This window comes from Sphaeramia orbicularis, chromosome 1 (assembly GCF_902148855.1).
Source record: "Sphaeramia orbicularis chromosome 1, fSphaOr1.1, whole genome shotgun sequence".
Classification (NCBI taxonomy): Eukaryota; Metazoa; Chordata; class Actinopteri; order Kurtiformes; family Apogonidae; genus Sphaeramia; species Sphaeramia orbicularis.
The window spans coordinates 38,830,603-38,853,700 of record NC_043957.1 but is presented as its reverse complement, the minus strand read 5'-3'; the positions used below and the strand labels follow the sequence as shown (position 1 = coordinate 38,853,700).

Here is a 23,098-nt window from a genome sequence, read left to right as displayed (position 1 = left end):
CTTTTATTAGTCTTTGGTACATTTATTTCTATATTTGGGGACCCTAATAGCTCAAAAAGTTTGAATTTGAACCCTCCAGGTGCTGCAAAGTTATCTTTACATTCATTCTGGCAAAAATCGAGTGGATTTCTACAACCTGTTTTAATTCCTGCTTAATTTCTTGCATCTATAACTAATTACGTCATGACATTTGCACATTTAAGGTCACAACTTCCAACGAAGCAGCAGCAGTTGTAGTCCATACTGAAAATAAATCCAAATTTTGAGCCGATAACCTAAAATGTTCAGTTGTTGGTTGAACAGGACAGAGCAGCACAGTCAACAACCTGGAGGGTGGGACGTGAAGTGGCTCATTTGCATTTAAAGGGAAAGCACTCAAAACAACCTTTCTGGCGCCATTACTCGGAAATAGGGTTGAAAATTAACCTGTTGAGTTTAATTAATGAACAATTCAGACCCAAGCATAGCATTCACAGTTTATGTAGACCACAGGGAAATGTTTTAAAATGCATAATGCCATTTAAAAAGAGCAAAATAACACTCCTTTAAGACTTGAGGAAAAGCCTACAAAACAACAGTTAATATTCAGGACAGTACACTCCAGACTAATTCTAAGACAAATTCTACTTCAGCCATCACATCTTAGCATTCAGGTTTAAGTTAATAAAGTTTATGGGCTAATTAAACACTAACATGTCCCAGTTGAAGGTCTATCAGTATGCATACTGGAATAAATTTTCCATCGTTGTTACTGATTGTAATTGTTTCATCTTTATCTTATCGTCCTTCTATTCATGCTGATAACTAAAAGGGTCGGCGTTATTAAATTATCATATATGTCATGCATAGTTCAGTATAATATAATTTGTTTTTTTATGATTATCATATGTAATTCTTCAGTTTATCTCAACAGACTTTGTTACTTGCAAATCAAACCACATCCAAATCCACATCAAAATTGCTTTATTTCAATTTGATCGAACATACAAAAATATTTCTATCTATCATGTTATTGCAGTTTATATAAGGGATGCAGCTGAGACAGTCATACAAATCCTGTGCATCATTACATATCACCAATGTTTCAGCACATACGGTCAGCTGATCACAACATTTTTAAAAACATAAATAAAATGTACACCACATGTGTAATGACACAATTATAGCGCTCATCAAATACAAAAAAGATAACACAATTTATACAATGGAAACAACTTAGAGGCACAGATATTACAGTGTTGTTATTTCATTCCCATTAATCCTTGGAGCCAACCTGCGTATAGAGGATCATGGACACCACCATGGCTGCAACCTGCAAAAACAGCAAATACGCCCAGGTTATATAAGGTATATATTGCTAATATTATGCATGATAAATTGTTTAGAATGAAATATATTTTAAAAATTTTGAGGTGCCATTTTAAAGCAACACAAAAAACTGATATTGCAAATAACTTAAAGTCAATGCACAGTTCCATTGCAACAGAACAGCCCTGTAACCGAGCGCCTTCTCTGCCATTATGGACTGAAAGCTGATGTCACAAAGAGTTTCAGAGTTTCTAAGCTCTTTTGTCAGTAGTTTGTGTTTTGGCTCTTACTATGATGTTTTTTTTAACCAAGGTAACCATTAAGTGTGGAGCTGTGGGGGTGTTAGGGGTCAGACTAAGGGCCATCTGTAAGCGTTCATGAGTAAAATACTGCACGTTATCTTAAAGCTTGACCTTTCATAAATTTACCTTAAACTTCTCTCTAAAAAACTCCAAATCAGTAATTTTTTAAAGGACTTATTCTGGTCTCATCCATTTCAGTTGGTGCTTCTAGAAGTGATCAGGTGATGTATCTTTAAACCAAAGGAGTCAAATTCATTTTAGTTCAGGGGCCGCATACGCTCCAATATGATCTCAAGTGGGCCAAACCAGTAAAATAATAACAGAGAAAAAAGTAAAATTACATTATCAATAATGATATTTTGTAGATGTATGTTTACATTGACTAGGAATCCTTTAAAAGATGTCAATAACATGAAAAACCATGAACAACCTAAAATTTTTAAAGAAAAATAAATGCAATTTTAACAAAATTATGCCTCAGATGATCAATTATACAGTTAAAGATCGCAGTGGATCTACAAAGGCACAAAACATTTAGTAACAGGTATAGTATTGATGAAATTGCACTTACTTTTAAGACATTTTATGTTGTTCATATTTGTAATTTTACTTTTTTACACTAAAACAAACAGACATTTGGAGCTGTCATTTATGGTTCATTATTATAGTATTTTACTGGTCCAACTCATTTGAGATCATATTGGTCTGTATGTGGAACCTGAACTAAAATAATTTTAATATAAATTACTGTTAATATCTTCAATGTAATTTTTGCATGGCCTCAAAGCAGCATTTCATAAACCAATGGGTGACGTCACTGTTTCTCTGTCCACTAATTATACGCAAACAGTGACATAACTTCATCAAGCATCTGCGTCACAAAGGCATTTGATAATCTTTTTCGTGTACATTGCTCAGAACATCAGTGTCCTCTAGTCTCTCTATCCACACTACTGACTGCTGGTAAACAACTTAACCTTCCTCTTGTGTTATCTTTCTGTTATCATCTCTTATGTTAACAGGTCACTTTTGACCCATGTCTTAAATCAGCTGTAACATACACTAAAGACAATTATTTATCATTCAATTTGTTTCTCATCTCTGGTTTTAATATTTTTGGTGTGGGCCTCTGGGTCTTTTTTTTTTTTGTCAGTATACCCATCGATGTGCACTCTGCAGTCACCAGCTCTATACTGAATTGACCTCACATGTGTGGACATGCTGGTCTTTGCTTGTTTTGTTTTTGTGCAGGTATACTGGATAACAACGTAAAATGAGAATCCCCATAAGTTCACATGATTGGGAGTGGAGCTGACTGTCAGTGCTTTGGCTGACAGTGCACTTACGATTTCAGTTTGGGCTCTAATTATTGCTTTATAATCTAATTTTTATAACTGGGTCGAAACCGACTCTATTAACACAAAGGTCATTATTTCAACCAGAGCATTTCATAAATTAGTGAAAAAGCTTTTTTTTTTTGTATTATTTTGTTGAAATAGAGGTACCTGACAAAGTCAAAAAGCCTTGATGCAATAAACAAATTTTATTTGGTTCTTTCATGCATTTAAAACCTAAAATGGGTCGGTGCTGACCCTATCAAGAGGAAGGTTAAATTAACAAAATGTGAAATGTGTCAGCAGCACAGTTAAAGCCCTGCCATTTGGACTGAAAGCGGCAGAGGCTCATCTCTTTGCTTCTATTCTGGCCTAAAAACTCATTAATAGAGCAATATTTTAAATAATAACCACCAGAACACTTATCAGGAGGTCCAAAGAAAACAGCTGAGACCAGAGTGATTCCTGGAAACCATTATTGAATTAGTATGTTTAAAGAGAGCTATGTAACTGAACTTGTGGATCAAATGACTTCTGTGTTAAACAGAGTGAACATATTCCATTGGTTTAAAAAAACCTAAAGAAACTGCTGTGATCAGATGTAGGTGTGTGATGTACCTCAAGAGCAGCAATGCCCAGAGCCACCGCTGCGATAATCACAGCATTTTCCTCTATGAACTGCACCAGTTTGCTGTAGCACCCATCAACATTCTGGAATAAAATCAAAGGCAGAGGTAAAGGATCACTGTAACACTGTCATTTATAGTGATTTTACTGCTGACCAGAATAAAATGGACACTCACTGATATCTCTGCATTAACTTTACTGCATGGTCCATTCTCAGTTAAAGTACCATTACAGCATTGGACGGGGTAAAAGAGTCCACCATGTTCAGTGTAATAAGGAGATTCGTCAAAGTCAGTGTAGTTGGTGAATCCACAGCACTTAAACTGGAATGAAAACATAAAATGTTACAGACAAATTTCATCATGAACAACTACGAGGCTGTAATAGTTGAGTCAAGTTAAGCAAAAACACTCTGTATTTATTTTTTATGTATTATCATTTTATGCAGAAATCATAAAACAAAGTAAGTGAGTTTTCTGCAAAATCATGGAAACATAGACTCTCTCACAGATATTACAACATTTTGAGAACTGCTGTGTCAAACATAGGATGATATTTTTGCTTATGACAGTAATTTTCAACCTTGGGGTCAGGACCCCACATGGGGTTGCCTGGAATTCAATTGGGGTCACCTGAAATTTCTAGTAATTGATAATAATAAAATAAAAACTTACTAATAAAAAGTATGTGGTGAGTTGAGAGAGACAATCACAATACATAAAAGATATGACAAACTGTGAAGCTGAAACTGAAGCACTGTGGTACTGTTTGTCTTTCAAATGTTCATTGTGGTCGGTTCAAGACGCTGCAGCTCTTTCATTATTCATAGTTTGAGTTCTTGTTTGTTCAGTATTAATTGTCAGCCTTGTAAATCCAAGCTGGACTGACTGTACATATCCTGACCAAGGAAAATAAAACTCTCACTTTGTGCAGTAATCTACACCTGGCTTTTCTGCCTCTGTCCATAATAATATACATTATATAGACTAAATGTAGTCTAAAATTAATGTTTATTTGCAACATAGTATAGCAAACGATTACATAATCAAAAAAAAAAAAAAATTTAATTTAAGCAAAAAAAAAGTCTATGTTTTGAATGTCTGGGGTTGCCAGAAATTCAGGATGTTAAAATGGGGTCACAAGACAAAAAAGGTTGGAAACCACTGGTTTATGATGAAAACAGGATACACTGTGGAAATGGGTGGTTAATATTTGTGCATGTAAATTTACATAAGTTTGTCTCATCACCTTCTGAACTATTGATAGACACAATATTGATACACATTACCTCTTTCATGGTGGCGTTCCAGAGAGAGGTCACACTATTGTCTGGTCCGTAGTTTTCAGAAATATCTTTCCTGATTTGATTCTCCAGACTTCCAACCAGGTCCTCAGCCTGAGAAAGACATGTGGGCACTTCTGTAAAGTGTCTGTGACATTTTGTGAAGGTCTTTTGTGACAGTCTTTGTGGTTTAAAAAGGGTTCTGTGAGAGTCACTTACCAAACCCTGATAGACCAGCAGAATCACAGCTCCTGCAACCTCAGCGATGAAGATAATCAGGACAATACAGAAGAACTGAAAAGGAAGGGGAAAGGCCACGGTTAAACACTGGCAGCAGTGTGATGCATCCTTAAAAACCAAGTCTAACAGAGTGAGAAACAGGCTCAGGATAGAAGAGGTAAATCAAATGTCCTTATCTTTAAACCAAGGGCCAAACCATCAAATATTTAACAGCCTACAGCCAGTTGTGTATTAGTAAATACACAACATATACACCGTTGCCCATAATGTTGGAGTAATTCTGATTTCAGACACATTGCTCTTTTTATTCTTATTCATACACATCAGTACTAATCCCTATTGACCCCGCCCCAGCTACACAATATCTATTAAGAATAAATCACATTATTCCAACGTTATGGGCAATAGTGTTCTTTGTTGCTTGTGATTATCAAAACAATAGTCCATAAGTTCTACAAATGTGACCCATAACATAATCAATACCCTTTTCTTGAAAATGGGTTTAATTTGCTTATTTTACACCTAACTGGTCACAAACAGAGGTTTATAGTAACTGTGAACAGATCTCACCGCACTCAATTCTCACTTTATCTTTGTAACACTTTTTTTTTTTACTATAGTTTTCAGTGAGAAATTGACCTAAGTAATGATGCTCACCATCAGCAGCATACACCTGCTCTCCCTTATGGCTCCACAGCAGCCCAGGAAGCCGATGACCAGCAGCACAGCGCCCACAGCGATGAGCAGGTAGCTGACGTTAACCAGCTGGTCCAACCCTGGTGGGGCGCCATCCACTTCACTCAGGAAGCCCAGCAGGGACCCGGTGTCCACCTTCGCCCATACCCCCACACCCAGGATGGCTGCACCTGCCAGCTACAGAATGAGAGTGACACAGATGTTACAGGTGAGTTTTTTCCACAATGAAATTAAAGCATTAGCTGAGCAAATGAATTATAGCCAGAAAAGTTCAGTCAAACTGTTGTTTGAGCTCAGTGTGCTTAATCCTCCGATATCCCGTCCAGCAAGGCCCTTACTAAGCACCAAGTGTGCCTTTTTGGCACACTTGTGAAATAATGTCAAAAAAATTTTTCATACAGTTTGTTTTTAATTCTTTTACACTTTTTTCTATTTCATCAACTTGAGCCATAAATAAAAATACCAAATACTCAATAATTGTCACATTTTTAACCCATTAAATGCTGTGTTTGTAATGCAAACAAACCATTTTTTTTTTGGGATGCAAAAAACACACAAAAAAAATATTTTTTCAGTATTCTTCATAAAAAGTGGATCACATATTATTTGATTTTTGCAGCCTGGCATATGTCAATGATTAACAGCAACACTGGTTAATTTGCATTATTATTTTTGGCGCTAGGTCAAATGTTCAAAAATACTAGCATCTGTCACCAAGTGTGCCAAAATGACACACCTATAAATCAAACTATTAAATATTATATATTGATTTATTTTTCTGCTCTAATTTGATTTTATTTTTACAAATCAAGGTCAGCCCTAATCATACATATCAAATAGAAGAAATAGTGTGTTTTAGGCACACTTGGGAGACAGATGCTAGTCTTGTAATTTTCTTTTGTTTACAATGTGCAAATTTCAGTTGGTGGCCAGAATTTAAAGATCATGCAAAAATGAACAACTTTTGAATTCTAACCTTATTTAAATTGTAAAAAATAATATGAAATTTTTTAAAACGAAGTGCAAAGTGTGCCTAAAAGGCGCACCCGGATACCGGAGGGTTAAAGTCATATTTTACACTTTTAACCATAAAGACCCAAATATCCACTAGCAACCTAAAGCATCTACTGATATAAAAACCTGCTGATCCATTTACCCTGCCAATCCATGCAAATAATTGGTATAAAATGCAGTTTGTCATCTTTTCATGATCATCAGATATGATCTGTTTGGACGTTCTGAGGGTCTATAATGAATATGGAAACACTGTCATCTTCTACAACACTGATTCACCAGTAAAACCCATGGAGTTTAATAAATGACAGTGGATGGACACACTTGAGCTCACACTTGAAGTTCAAGTTATTGTAACCATTTCATAAATAATTATACATTTAGTGTCATAAAAAAGTGTTTGTACATGATCACATGAGCTTTTATGAGCGTCTATATGATTAGTGAATTAAATATAGAAAAATACCTGAGTTTCTCTTAAAAATGCAAAATACTGAGGGTAACATGATAATAAATGGTGATAAATCACTTAAAAAAGGTTAAATGTAGAAAACAATTCATTTGGGAATTGCCATAAAAAAGCACTGGGTCTTTATGGGTTAAACTGAGGCTTATCAATAAAGATAAGACATGCACACAGTTTTTGTCCATGTTTAGCCATACAAACTCGATGGGAAAAGCTAAGAACTACATGAAATAAAGGTTGACAACACCAGCAAAACTGTTTTTCAACTTACAAAGATGGCACCATTGAAGATGAACATCATAATTTTGAGGAAGCCCTTGCAACACATCTTGGCTGATGTTTTTTCACACTGCTGAAAAGTAAAAGAAATGATTGTTAGTTCAGCAGGAAATCCAACCTGGTCATTTCCTTATTCAAATACTTAGGGGGATTTTGGTAACATGTACTACTTTGCATTTTAGTTAACCATGGAAATCAATGGCTTGAGCCTGACTTTACAGCACAGTAAAGCACTGACAGGGGTCAAATGGCATTTACTCTAGTTATACATTAACAAAGGTAACAGGCCACAAAGCAGGAGAGGGGTTTAATCTTCTTTAAATATGGCAAGCTTTTCATGCTGACGTAATCAAAGGTTTCGGTTGAGCTGTGAGATAATTTTCTTGTTTCCCTGTTGTCATTTTGCTTTGCCTGTTATTCACCCAGATATTATCAAGCATCCATCTGAATCACATGATATATTTGCATTTTCTATTTATTTATTTTTGCTTATCTAATATCAGACTTGGTAAAGAAAGGAACTTTTTTTTTTTACTTCCTCAAACAATGAACTTCTGTATGTGATGTTGTGAAACTTTATCATCAGTGCAGTGGTACAACTCTGAATTAATCTTTATAAATGTGCCCCTAAAAATGAAGACCGAGATGCCATTAATCCTCACATGATGTCAGATGAGTGTGTAACTGATTTCGGTTATCAATTCTTCTTGGTAATCATAGTACAAGTAGCACAGACAGAATCATAAAAGACTCATATAAACCTTTACAACATTGCACAACTTAGTTTTCTTCTGTTCTGTGTCAGGAATCAGCTGAGTTTTACTGTTATTGAATTTTGTTCCTTATTGCGCTTTTAACTGTCATTGACGGTGGAAACCTACTTGGTAACCTTACCTTTGTTCCCAAAGACAATAAAAGTTTTCAATAAAACACAAGAAAATCACATGTTTTTCTCAATGTTTTTCATTAAGGCTCAGAGGTGACAAAGGCGGCAAAGAGCAGAATGTGATTTGAGAAGTAACAGGATATTTAAAGGTTTTGTTGGTAAGAGAAGAGTCACTGTTAGCTGTTACACAGAATGAGAAGGACAGTAAAACACTGTCATTGTAATACGTTAAACCACCTGAAAATGACCTGAAATGGATAAAATTATATTGTTTGCACTCGTAGGTGGAATACAGCCAAGTGCTTTCACACAACTGAGATACTTGTGCTATACCTGAACATTTCCATTATTTATGTCTTTATACTTTTACTCCACTACATCCTAGCTTTAGCGTTGTATCAGAATGACATTTTTCTGCCTTTTCCCATCTGGTGAAAAAACTCCATGTATCCAAATGTATTTCTGACACAGAGAACACATTACATTTGTGACAAACTCAAGGATTAAATGTTCCTTTACAGGCTGAGAATTTCCTATTTGTTTGGCTTCACAAAGCTGAAAACAGGACTCAAAAAAGTCACAAGGACAGTAGCACCGCAAAAAACATGATTATGTCACAGACTGTGGCAGATTAAACGAGCCAGTAGCTATAAAGCACTTAAAATGGACTCATCCTTTTTTACACACTGACATGAACCATTTTACTTAAGGTTGTAAATGCAGAGGTTTAACTTCATATTTTCAGTGCTGTATTAGTACCTCCTTTTCTCAAATAAATGCTGGGAATATATCATGTGCGCGCACACACAGACACAGACACACACACGCACATGCGCACACACACACACACACACACACAAACACACATTTCATTAATTAGTAGGGAAATGATCTTTATCCTAAAACACAACCATTAACTAACAAGTCCATCGAGTGCAAAGTCATTCATTCATTCGTCCCTCATGTCCACATTTTTTTAGTAGAACATACCAGATTAAGGTCTCATCTCCTTCTAAATAATGTGTTTTTAGTTTGTTTCAGATCTCAAATAACAGTCTTTTTGCTTATGACCTAATGATTGAATAAAAGCTTGAAGGAATAATAATGAAAGTCGTACCTGGCTGAAGGGGTGTCTGTCGCTGATGTCTGAAAAGTCAGGAGTGTCTGCTCAACAAGGCTTCCACGTGCCCTTTTATCTCCACACAGGTTTCATTCGCACACACATGTACACACACACACACACACACACACACACACACACACACACACACACACATGCACGCACACACACTGATATCGGGAAAAGTGAGTTCATGCCCTACACGTCACTGACTTTATTTTGGAGGAAAGCAGCATTTCCTGGTGCAAAGTCTTTTTTTTCAAAAATAGACTTTTATTACCTGAAACTTTACAACCAACCTACAGTTAACCCAAACATATTGATGTTAAATAATCATTAGTGGAATGTAACACTGAACCACATAAAGGACCACTTACAAAAAAAAGAAAACAGAAGAGCGTGTGATGAATTAGCTATTTTGCATTGAGCAGAAACTGTGGATTGACTGGATGGATTAGTTCAGTTGGTTTAAAAAATATAACATATGACAAAGTAACTCAATAAAATAAGAATAAATAGGGAAGAAATTCTCCACATAAAAATAACTACAAATCCATGTCCAAAAGGGAGTAGGAAGTAGAATAAAGACAGCATATATGTTTCTATTCCACCTGATACTTAAATGAACACCACTATTTGTCTTATTTACTGGTAAATTATCAGTGTGCATAAGCCTCTTCAGCAGCAACAGAAAATAACAGAATAACCAAGCACTGCAGTCCTGATTGAAATATCATTTCTTCATCCTTGTGCCTTTCTTAAACAAATGTTTTGCACATGTTTTTAAACTGCTACAAATTTTATTTCCATAGTTAATCTAGCCCACAAATTTTTCCAACAAACTGAAATATACAGTACTGTGCAAAAAGTCATAGATCTCCTCTAGCTTTGTTGTTTTTCCGGGTTGAATCGAGTATACATATTTATTCTTGTTCTCTTTTCTACAGATGGAGCAACAAAATACAGGGAATTCGTGCACAGCCTTGAAAGACAAAAAGCTGAAGTAAATAAGTCACTATTTAGTGTGACCCCTGACCCCTTAACATGAAGCAGCACAAATAATTAAAACATCTGACATATGTTGAATGAAACCTGGTATAAAACATCAGAAAATGAATGCAATAAATCTCATATTGTCTGAACAAAAGGGTTAAAGACATGTTACGTACAAAGGGAGCTCACACTAAATATGACCGCTTTGGTTTATAGAAGCTGTTTTTTCCATGAAACTTTTGTTTTTCCTGCTGTACATATTTCACATATATGCAGATTGGATCTTAATACAGACACTGATAAATGTAGATGTCATTAGAACTTTACTAAACCAAACAGAAAATCAAATGTTGGCCTTGGACTTTTGCATGGTACGGTTTATGCTCTTCAGTGTGGTCTGAACATGATGTTTTACTAAATTAAATTTTCCGTTTGAGTCATAACCCTCTTCGCTGAGGAAGGACATATTACCAGGAAGCTGTCATAAATTCTACCATATCTATAAACTTAAAACCCTGTGTCTTTAAAAGCACTGCAATAACTATACACATGACCCTTTACAGCATATGGAGTGTAAAATGCTTTTTTTTTTTTTTTTTTAACGTGTTACCCCATGCCTTCACACAGTGCTTCAAATATTGTACAATAAGCTTCTCTGTGTCATGTTTTATGTGCCTGTTTTTACCAGAACTGCAAAGTTCCTTTCCACCTTTTCCGACACATATTGAAAATAACAGGACAGTAAGAATATCAACCTCTCTAAATAAGAAGATAAACAGGCCCTACATGTAGACTGGATTATTTCTATAACTCATTTGTGCCGCTTACTATTAGGCTTCTTAATACAAAGTCAATCATGTACAATATAACTCTACACTAAATCCTGTTCAGTATCATCAGAACCTAATACAGGGTCTGAGTTATATTGTACTGAGAGCATTATGAATTAGAATTAGTCTTATGTATTTTTGGCTACACATTGATTCTATATTTTTATTTACAGATTGGCAGCTTCTACTTATCGACTGACAGTTCTATTTATTGTTTGTATCTTTTACTGAACCCATAAAGACCCAAACAACCACCACTGACCCAAACCATCTACTGATGTAAACAGTTTAATACCTGTTAATCCATTAATCCTAATAATACATGTAAATAATTGGTGTATAATACAGTTTGTCATCTTTTCATGGTCATCAGATGTGACCCATTTGGACATTCAGAGGCTCCGTGGTGAACGTAGAAACACTGTCATCTTCGACAACATTGATTCACCAGTAAAACCCATAGAATTGGATCAATAACAGTGGATGGAGATGCCTGGTTTATGTTCAGTTAATGATATGTTTTGCAGAAAATGCCACTTATTCTTCACTTTTCTCTGTTTTTGATACCATAACCCTTAACTTTAACATGAGCTTTAATGAACTTCTACATGATCAGTAAATTAAATATCGGAAAATACATGATTCACAATTGAAAATGCAAAATACAGAAGATAATATTAGAATAAATGGTGATAAATCACTTCAGAATGGTTAAAAATAGAGAAAAAAAAAATTGGGAACTGTCACAAAAGTAGCACTGGGTCTTTATGGGTTAATAACTGAAGCCTCATGTCTCATGGTGATAAATGTAAGTATGCAGCACTACTGAGCCCAAAACAAGTTTCCCCTAAGGGCCAATAACGTATAGTATGTACTAAGTATATTTAGATTATGATGTTTCCAGCAGATCTTATGTCATAACATCACTCCTAAAAATGTATTTTCATACACTCTTTCTATGTAAAGATAATCTGTTTGTACTTGTACCAGGGTGTTTACTTGAAATGAAATGATTGTGACAATGTGACTTAGTCTTGATAAAGAAAGTGTGACTGGGATTTGCATGTGTAATCAATGGACCTGGCTAAAGGGAATTACTGATGTATATAAACTGGAATAAAAAGAGGAATGTGTCAGAAAAGAAAATTATTTAGTGTACTATGTCCAAACAACATATTTTTATGTATGAAAAGAACATTTTGTATATATGGGTATGATATAAATGGTTCTATGATTAATTACTGATGTGAGTGTTGAGAATTTATGGAGAATGAATAATCTTTGTGCTATATTTTATAACATAAGTGCTTTTTATAGTAATGTGCCAAAAAGCTAGGTGTATAACATATTTAGATGCAGATGAAAACATACACCATACATACACCATAGACTGATCTTTTAATGTCCATTTTAAGAGGGACACAGTAAAGGAAATATTGGACAAAACAGTAAAAAAATATAAATTACAAGCCAGTGTTAAATCCCTCATAAACAGCGATAAGTCGTCTGGGCTACCGTCATAAATCTGGAATGACACAGCAACTCTCAGGTGTATATTTGACTTTGTACTGTGAGTTAGCAGGCCTTCTTCATCAGCAGGATTATCATGTAAGGAGCATTTTGTTTACGAGATGCACAGTGTAGGTCGATGAGTCACAGTGATGCAGTTTTACAAAACTCCCACAAGGGGGAAGCATGATACAAATGAAGCACAGTGATCCTCAGCCATGCAGATAGGAGTCATGCTTTTCATTCAAGTCCATGTCGCACCTGCAGCAGGTACTAGAGAAGAAACTACTGGAGAAACATGAAAAAGTGAGCAGATACATCGGGCAAAAGGCACAACTCGAGCATTTCTTTGGCATCTCAGTGTAACAGTCACATTCTAATGATTAGGGAGCGCTACAGATGCCACCAGTTTAAGAAAAGACTAAATGAGTCAAAAGAGAACCAAGCATTTATGATAGTGTTACAGTAACATATAGTAAGAAACATTCACAATGATTGATTTTTGGCAATTTCCTTGGTGTGTGAGCACTTCATGAATTTCCCCTGTCAGTTATCAGCATGCACAGCCTCTCTGAGAACCAGGCGCCGTGTTCTCCTTCAGCCCGCCAGATGGATGGTTGGGTGATTGACCGGCATCGCCGTTGACACTCTCGTTCATTTTCTCGCAGATGACGTCCACCAGCTTCTCAAAGACCTGCTTGACGTTGACGTTGTCTTTTGCACTGGCCTCGAAGAACTGAAAGCCTACAACAGACAAAAAAGGTACATGAGCGATGTGTCATAATCAGGAACTGATGTGGTTTGTGTGATACAGCATGTGGTAAACTACGTGCGCTGACCTAGTTCTGCAGCCAGTCTTTGAGCGTCTTCAGTTGGGACCTGCCTGTCGTCCTCCAGGTCCAGTTTATTGCCGACCAGGACGACCTGAGCATTGTCCCATGAGTATGTCTTGATTTGGGTTGCCCTGGGAAACAGAGACAATAATTTAAAAACTTTGACATAGCCTTAAATGATTCACTGCAAATGAAGGAACACATTTCGTTCTCTTTTTTTTCCATTCAGCTTCAGTTTTGGTAAACCTTTTGTACTCATAGTTGCATTTCAGCTGTGTGTCTTGCATATTTAACCCTACCTGATTCTTAAAACAACCATCAGTTTGACAGACAGCATAAAGATTGGACCATATTTCAATGGAATAAAAAGTCATGTGGTCTGATGAGTCCATATTGACCCTGTTCCAGAGTGAGAAGAGAGGTGGATGAAGTGATTACCCATCATGCCTAGTGTCTACAGTACAAGCCTGTGGGGGCAGTGTTATGATCTGGGGTGGATTCTTTTGGTCAGATCTAGGTTCAGTAACAGTATGTGACCAAAAAATAACAGAAACAAGTGGTTCCAGGCACAACAAACCCCGCCTCTCGCACATATTGTAAATTATTTTGGCATTGATCCAGCTGATGTCATCATGTCTACGCATGTGCTGATGTCAGCATATCAACTGCCTCTATATATGAGCCAAGGTTGACATAAATTGAAACAAAATTGATGTTTTTATAGACATTTGAATTTTCACTCATAAGTAAATGGGAGGAAAAAAAAAAGATTTGAAAATTCATAAAATATTTGAAGTTTGACCTACTTTTCCCAAAATGTAATCACATCTATTCTGGGTCACTGGAAATCTATAAACCAAATTTGGTATGAATTCAACCATTAGTTTTGCTGTTACAGACATGTGAAATTTCGCCCATTATAAGTAAATGAGGAAAAAAAAAGATTGAAAAAATTCATAAAAACTTTAAACTTTGACCTTCTTTTCCCAAAATGTAATGGCATATATTCTGGGTCACTGACTATCTATGAACCAAATTTGGTATGAATTCAACCAACAGTTTTGCTGCTAGAGTGTTAACAACAAACAAACAAACTGAACTAAAACTAATACCCCTTTGGAGGGTGGGGTAACAAATGTTGTGAAATTGCATAAACTTTCCATGACATGCACGCTGTAGTCAACGATAAAGGCAGTCCAATGAGATGAGTGTTCAGCTTTCTGTTGGCCGGGTTGTATATTTTACATACACTTCAGTCAGTTTTACGGGCCAAATGCTGTCAGCTGTTGTAAAGCATGCACACAATGATACATATTAAAGTTTGTAATATGTGTCATATCTGGATCTCTACCCACCAATCCTGCACAGCACAGAATGACTCCTGGCTTGTGATATCATACATCAACAGGAATCCCATGGCTCCTCTGTAGTAAGCTGTCGTTATGGTCCGATAACGCTCCTGCCCCGCTGTGTCCTGTAAACATGACACAACAGAATGGGATGGGGAGTCAATGAAATGTGGCGTCTATATAAGAGCAAAAGTTCGACAGCATTAGCTTTTGGAAAAATTGAGATTGAAAGTCTTATCTTAAAATAATAGTATGCTATCTTAAAATAATGATTAAAAATGATGAATCTGCCATATGTCTCTCAATAATCGTGAAAATACATGCGGAGGTAAGAACATAAAGGGTTAATTCAGTAAACCTAAAAGGGAAAGGTGAATCATTAACTTGGCACAGAGGTGAATTCCTCCTGCCATGTGTTGATGTTGCCACACCCTCAAAGCACACTGTGATACGCTATCTACTTTTGGCTTAACTTTAAGGGACAAAATGAGCTGTGAACATCTGTCATTTTATCTTAATGTTCTTTGCGGGAAACTATTAAACCATTAAATGATATCCCATGTAAGAAACTGAGGAGCATGGCAGTAGCTGTAACACACTCTAATGATATGAGACAGACGTAAACCTTATCAGTGATGTCTACAGCATGTGTAAAAGGAATCCTACTGTGGGTGCTGCTCATTTCCCAATTAGAGAACATACTCAACTGGATCCATAATAGTAGGAGTGTTAAAAAGAGCACGGAAGGCAAACTGTGCTGAATACATTAGCTGAAAGAAATAGATGTATTACTTTCATCTAACAGGCGTACTGTGGGTTACTCCGAGCCTTCCACCAGCATTCAGTAATAGATCTGTCCTGGGTGTCAGTCTGCGTAGCAAGCACATTCAGCTCCGGCTGCTTAAAGCCATGCATCTTTCATGAACCCTGCCGTCTGGGGACGATGTCAAACATCAACTGTCATTAACTCCAGAGTGTGAGAAATTAGTTTACACCACATCCATGACAGGCAGCAGCGTGTAAAAGGGCAAACTAGAGAAAGGGGTGAAGATGAACAGACTGTGTTGCGTAACAATGATTTGGAAAGTACTTTTTACTCCTTCACTGCCTTTGGTTAAATCTGAAGGTAACATCTTTAAGTACATTATGGATCTGACATTAGGGAGTATAAAGCTTTTTATACTCAATTTTCTTGATGTATTATCTAGGGCTAGGTACTAAGCTTCAATGCTTTTACAGCATCAAATACTGGCTTAAATTCTGTCAAGTACTATTGAGAAGCACCTTGTCATTTGATACCGAATGATCAGTCTCATCAGTGTCAGTGAATGCAGCATGTAGACAAGGCTTAGATTTAGGCCATTTTTAATATGATTTAATATAATTTCAACAATACCTCAAGTTGTGTTTTTTATACTCCGTTGTTGTAAATATGTTTATATTTTTTGTGTTACGAAACTGCTTTGAGGGCATAAAATACAGAGGGGCTGAAAAATTACAAATTGCATACCATAATGTGTAATGTAATTTTCTTTGTAAAACTGGTACTAAAGAAAGTGAATCGTTATCAATATTGCACTGGAAATGTGCAATGTTGCACTAGTACTAACTATCTAATGCATTCACTCTGTTCTGCTGTATTTTTAGTCTGGTACAAGAACAAGAGCAAGAGCCTCCCAAGCATTTCACTGAAACTAATGCAACACAATACTCTCAGATTCAATATTTATGCACCACTTATAAACACTAATGAAACAGTGGGCCAGTTATTGCTTTTGTGTGTTTTTCCTTCCTAACCACACTTACTTATCACTGAATAAATATCCTGAGAACTATCACAGCATTTGCAGAGATGGCTCATTCACTTGCTCACCTTCCTAAAAAAAATGAACTACTCATCTATGCTGAAAACATGCTTTTAGTCCTTCGTGTTACTTTCCTTTGCTGCTTTTTGCAATTTAAAAAAAATATTCTACAGAGAGTTCTGAACTTCACACACATATTAAGGTATTCAAGTACACTGAGTGGCAAATATCAATGCAAAGTTAAAACACATCAGTCATAAAACCATTAGAAACCCACAGACTGCTAAAAGCAACAGTGAAAGGCAAAATTATCTTGAAACATTTTAAAGACTAACCAAAAGTGACTAATTCATATTTCCAGGCTGTCTGTCATTTTGTGAAGGTGAAAACCAAAGGGAAACACTTCATTTGCAGGGCCAACATGACATCTGCCATGACGAACATTAGGGAGAATTCATGAATATTTATATTTTCTGTCATTAAGTGTCATTCAGTCAGTCGTGTCATTTTTTTATGTAAAGTAACAGGGCATGAGATGTTATGAGAGCTTGACGTTAACAAAGACAATATATCCTGCCATAATAAAATGACATAGCGGGCCTAATTATCAAACTTTTCTTTTCCTTCACATGTTGACATTGCATAAAACTGTCATATGTGACTGGTTTTGACACTGGCTGTCATGAGACTGATAGCTGTGTCATGAATAATTCTCCTGACCTCAGTGACAGTGGTATGATTTGGACCAGTCATTAAAATGTCATTAGATGTTATTCCACTGTCAAATGCTTTTATAAGAGTGTCATGAATAATTCTCTAATAATTAGAGCTGCTATGTCATGGTTGTGACAGGTTATGTTGCCTTGCTTAATATTCAGCGAACTAACAATAGAATTGCCAGGGTTTATTATATACCACAAACTGCCAACAGGGTCAAATGTACCTGTGGCCTCTTTCTAGTCCACAACCATGCCCCTTGTCATTGTATTAAATAATTATCTTCATAAAGGAACAAGTCATAACATGAGTTTGTTAAATCATCACCTGTATTTGTCGGATTTCATGAGTAAAATTTTTTTGATGCCACTAGTTGCTTTGTATGGATGTCGGTTAAAATTAGTTCAAAGCTGCGTATGACATTCATCTCCAATTTTTCATCAAATCTGTAAAAACCTGAGTGATAGCCTAAGTATCACAAATCCATTAGTCTTTCTGCGATTATGCACCTGAATCACTCTCCTCATGGCGAACAACTTCGAAGTGTACTCCACCACAAACAGTCCATTTATTTACACACCAAACTGAAACCTAAACAAAACCGTCACTCTGTTTTTTTCAGAATTCCACACAGCGGCAACAAACACGGAAAAGGCGTCATTGCCTCTTGCTACTGCGGCTGCGTGAAATTCCCCCAGAAAAACCAGAGTGACGGTTTCATTTAGGTTTCAGTTTGGTATGTAAACAAATGGATTATTTGTTGTTCACCGTGAGGGGAGTGATTCGGATGCATAATCACGAAAAGACTAACGGATTGGTGATACTTAAGCTATCACTCAGGTTTTACAGATCTGATGAAAAATTGGTGACAAACGTCATACACTGCTTTAAAGTCACAATGAAAATAGGTATTAGAAGAAAATATTTGCATATCTGTGTGGTTCATTAATGTCTTTCTGTTATCCACTGTCTCATCAACTGTTATAAGTGACATCTTTTTCAGATCACATACAAACAAAGGCTGTTTCCTATAAACCTACTGAAATTACTGCATGTTCAGTATAGAGGGTACATTCTACCTGTTGGAAGTAACAGGTGGAAATGCTCCTGTTTTTAATTGGGATTTATCTAAAGTGAAACACAACACAATTTTAGGAACAGTCAAAAATGGTGAGTTTCAATATTTAACTAAAACATAGTAATGTAAAATAAAACATTCCAACATTCGATTTTAAATGTATTATTATGTTTATTCTGTTGTTTGACTTGGTATTTTTATTTCACTATTTATAACTGTACAGCTGTTTTTATGTCATTTTTAATCTATTCTTGTATTTTAGTCTGTCATTTTGCTTTTTTATTCTTCTGTACGTCAATGTTTTTAATTGTACAGCTGTTTTATGTCTTTAATCTATTTTTGTAGGTCTTTTATTTTGGTTTTTCTCCTGTAAGTCACTTTGGAAAAAAGCCTCTGCCAAATGCATAAATGTATATATAAAATAAAACAACAAAAAAACACGAAAAAAAAAAACACTGTGGGAAATTCAACCAGTTGATGCTTTCTAGTGTTAAAATGATAGGCCTATATTTCACCAATGCTATGTTTACACTGCCAACTTGTCCTTAATTCTGATTTCCTGCTCAGATCTAGCTTGTATTGATTATTCAGATTTTTTTTTATTTATTTATTTTTTTTTTTAAATGTGGCCAGTATCAGGTTCCAGTAACTACTCACAATCTTAAACTAAACCACATCAACCAAACCTAGAGAGTGTTCAGATCCTTCTCTTCTGTTAAAGCACTGACACATACAGTGAAAATACTCCATTACAAGTAAATGTTGTGCATTCAATCCATACTTTTAAGCTAAAATGTGTATGTATTATCAATATTCACTGCACAGTAAAGTCCCTGTCAATCCTTTACTATTAAACTCCAATTCAGAGTTGTGATGCATCTATTTAAAGTAAAGTGAAAGTTGCATGAATTCTGATCTGAAATCACTCAGATCTATATGTAAATTAGGACCCCCATATAGAGAAAAAAAAACCAGATCTGAGGTGCACATGAGTGAATAACTGAGATTTTGGATACTTGCCTGCAGAGTGAATGTATCCTAAATGACGCTTTATGAAATAAAAACATAACATTAATCATAAAAACTCCAGACACTAAACACTGTGTCGTATCATCTTGTACATCCGTCTCTTCCAATGCCACATAATCAATGCAGTTAAAAACTAAAGACGTATTGATGCCTGCACTCTCGACCTATTCAAGAACCAGATTCCTGTGCCAGATTAATTACAGTTAAATCTGGTCGAACTGTAACACAGTCTGCAGCTTTTAGTTTCCTGACTTCTGCGCTGAGTAAACATCCTTCTTTGTGTCAACACGTCTGAACTGGGCTTATCTGTCATACTTAAACTCTTTCTTCCTGCTGCAGAGGAGAAGCCAGACAGAGTGCATGTAATGGTCTGAGAGCAGGAAGGTGAAAGAAAATGGAGGGCACTTTCCCCTCAGCTTGTCTGTAGTTTTTATTTTATGCCAGAGCCTTTTGGCAAACACAAAGTGCAAACCTGTTCGAAAAAGATCGTGATGTATTGCAGCCATTGGTTTTAAAGCTGTTTCTCTGAACTACAGTAAAAGAGAATCTGCAGCCAGTAACCTTTAACATTAAAATATCTACTTTCCTGGCCTTCTTTCTTATTTTATTATTATCTTAGAGATTATTACAACTATTAACAGCAGAGTTTTAGTGATTTCATTTGATTTCACTACTTTTTCTTTTGGCTATTTTTCTTTTTATTCACTGTTAAACATTTTTATCTACTGCTCTTTTTCCCTACTACTAGAGAAAACGTAACATTGAAAAAACAAACTGACAGACAAATTTATTACTGCTCCTCATGGACATAGATACTGAGCATTTTTCCCAGTTCAGTGTATCAGTATGTATCTCATCTCACCCAGATCTGGAGTTTGACCCTCTTGTCTTTCCTGTAGATGGTCTTGACTTTGAAGTCAATTCCCACTGTGCTGACAAATGCTGAAGTGAAGGAGTCATCTGCATAGCGGAACAAAAAGGAGGTTTTCCCCACGCTGCTGTTGCCGATGATCAGCAGCTTGAACATGTAGTCAAAGTTTTGGTCAGCTGCATCTCTCTGCTCCTGGCTCTGCTGGCCTGTCCCTGGATCTCTAGCTAATGCCATCTGTCAAAAATGCAAAAAAGAGGAAGAAACAGGAACTTTTAGACTACAAACTTTATGAGTAAACCGTGAAAATCATTCTGCTGTAATTTTACCATGATCCTAATGGAATCTGTAATAGAAATGACTGAAAAGCCTAATGAAATGGTGTAATACACGCAAAATAAGTCACACAAACATTATTTAATGGCACTGCCTTTAATTTTGATTACAGTAAATATTCAGCGTGGACATATTTATGTCACACAAGGCTTATGCAAATATCAAAGCATTTATTTCCATCCAGAGTTTAATTAATTTTTGGCCAAGATTTTTAACTGATGATGGGAGAGCCTGGATTTCTGTTTAAAGTCTCTTCCAACACATCCCAAAAAACTCTCAGTGGGGTTCAGATATGTATGTGTAATGATGTCTCATGTTCCCTGAATCACTCTTGCACAACATGAGTGGGATGAATCCTGGTGTTATCTTGGAATATGTCTATGTCAAGAAAAAATCCACTGATATTCAGACCTGGTCATTCAAGTATACATATGTTGCTGACCAACTGAATCAACCCCACATCATAACACTACCCCCACAGGTTTGTACTGTAGGCACTAGGCATAATGGGTAATCACTTGAGCCACCTCTCTTCTCATCCTGATGCACCCATCACTCTGGAACATGGTCAGTCTGGACTCCTCAGACCACATGACCTTTTTTCTTTTGACATATACTCTAATCTTTATGCTCTCTATCAAACTGATGGTTGTTTAAGAAATGAGAAGCTACTCACTGCATCAGTTAGTGTAGCTGAAACATGGTAATCACCGCAGTAATCATCCAATTCATCTTGCTTAATATTTTTCCAATAAAACTCTCTTGGACAGTTGGCCAAAACACAATATTTAAGAGCATAATTATGGGCTCTTGGTGTTTTACATGGTAAACATGAAATAAATTAGTAGAATAAAACAACTGACCAGATCAGTTAAAAAATAAAATAATCCTAGTTGTAAAAAAAAAATATAACAGCATCTAGATATAAGTTGTACAATAAGTACAGAGATGTGTATTTAAAGGTTGTGTTCTTGGACTACTGACAATTGACTATTGTTACTTAATCCCAAATCTATACTGTTACCTTCCTTCTAATGTCAACATACTGTCATATTAAAGATATGGAAAAATTAAAGCAGAAGTCTGATACAAGATCTGAGAAAGTATTAATATTATTTCAGTCTGATGAAGGTTTTTGTCAAGGGGAGGTGTGACTGAAATTAGTTAAAAGTCAAAGCAAACGATGGTTTACATAAGCAATGAATTTGACGTCATGAGGGTGGATGTGTGGGACAGGGGTGAGATGAGATGGTTTGAAGACTGATAAATAGATATAGCCTATACTTAACATCCCTCAAGGAAAATTTAGCTAGACCACTCAATGTATTTATTATAGTGTATATTATTGCCTTTCATTATGATTGCTTCATATTCATTATTTAGTGTATTTGATATATATATATATATATATATATATATATATATATATATATATATATGTATATATATATATATATATATATAGTTAATCAGTATACTCTATCTATCTATCTATCTATCTATCTATCTATCTATCTATTTCAATTTCTTAAATAAATAAATGTGAGACATGTACAAATAAATAAACTAGATATGTGCACATGTCCTCAAGAAAATGTAATCCATGTGCTTGCCTCTTGCTGGATTTGTAGACATGTGAATAGGTACGATGTAGAAGCAACAAATAGTACCAAAGAAGGACTGTTTATAAATAAAGCACTGCATATATTTGGATGAAAGTTATGTTGTTCTACATTGCATTTGTATGTACAAGTTATTTATTGCAAAAAGTGTTTGCTCTGACTGTGTAACAGTGCAACAGGAAAGAGAAAAAATAAGGATCAGCTGAATTATTGATTGTTTTTCAAAAACTAAATTTCACCTAAAACAAATCACATAAGATTAACAGTGGGATTTGTAATTTGCATGAACAATTTTGAAAACACATACACACACCACAACTCAAGGACGGAAGTCACAAATTGGGTAAGCAACAAAACAAACTTGTACAAAAACCATGAAAAGGGGTCAAACCAATAAAGGGCCCTTTTAGGGAAACTGAAAATCCAATTTCTAACCACCCACTGAGTCTATCACAGAGAGAGATCAACAAAAAGATGGGCCTTAAACAGTATTTAAAATGGGAGTCAGTGGTCAGGATGGGGGTGGGGCAAACTGAGGTGGGAGGGAAAATCTCCTTTTAAAGACTTCAACTGAC

At 35.8% G+C, this 23,098-nt stretch overlaps 2 protein-coding genes and 1 long non-coding RNA gene across 4 annotated transcripts in view; 1 reads left to right on the top strand and 2 right to left on the bottom strand.

Annotated features, from left to right (window-relative positions):
* Positions 1–971: 971 nt before the first annotated feature.
* LOC115426760 (tetraspanin-1-like) lies at positions 972–9,612 on the bottom strand. Of its 2 annotated transcripts, none has more exons than XM_030144984.1 (8): positions 9,552–9,612; positions 7,541–7,621; positions 5,751–5,966; positions 5,073–5,147; positions 4,860–4,967; positions 3,748–3,894; positions 3,563–3,655; positions 972–1,312 (listed from the first exon to the last, which is right to left on the bottom strand). In XM_030144984.1, the coding sequence occupies exons 2-8, from the start codon at positions 7,595–7,597 to the stop codon at positions 1,256–1,258; spliced, it is 753 nt and encodes a 250-aa protein (XP_030000844.1). In that variant the 5' UTR covers positions 7,598–7,621; positions 9,552–9,612; the 3' UTR covers positions 972–1,255. The 2 variants fall into 2 exon arrangements, with proteins under 2 accessions (XP_030000844.1, XP_030000852.1); XM_030144992.1 differs by having other exon boundaries at positions 7,541–7,618; positions 9,552–9,585.
* Positions 9,613–12,756: 3,144 nt separating this feature from the next.
* Positions 12,757–23,098, bottom strand: part of rab3da (RAB3D, member RAS oncogene family, a) — a 12,776-nt gene continuing 2,434 nt past the window's right edge. The window contains exons 2-5 of the mRNA XM_030143874.1: positions 20,560–20,802; positions 15,075–15,193; positions 13,726–13,850; positions 12,757–13,630 (exon numbers count right to left, since the gene is read on the bottom strand). Of these exons, the coding sequence (XP_029999734.1) occupies positions 13,440–13,630; positions 13,726–13,850; positions 15,075–15,193; positions 20,560–20,802 (678 nt within the window). The 3' untranslated portion in view covers positions 12,757–13,439. The remainder of the gene's footprint in view (positions 13,631–13,725; positions 13,851–15,074; positions 15,194–20,559; positions 20,803–23,098) is intronic.
* Positions 18,356–23,098, top strand: part of LOC115425988 (uncharacterized) — a 24,836-nt gene continuing 20,093 nt past the window's right edge. Inside the window, exon 1 of the long non-coding RNA XR_003936294.1 lies at positions 18,356–18,482. This is a non-coding gene — a long non-coding RNA (uncharacterized LOC115425988). The remainder of the gene's footprint in view (positions 18,483–23,098) is intronic.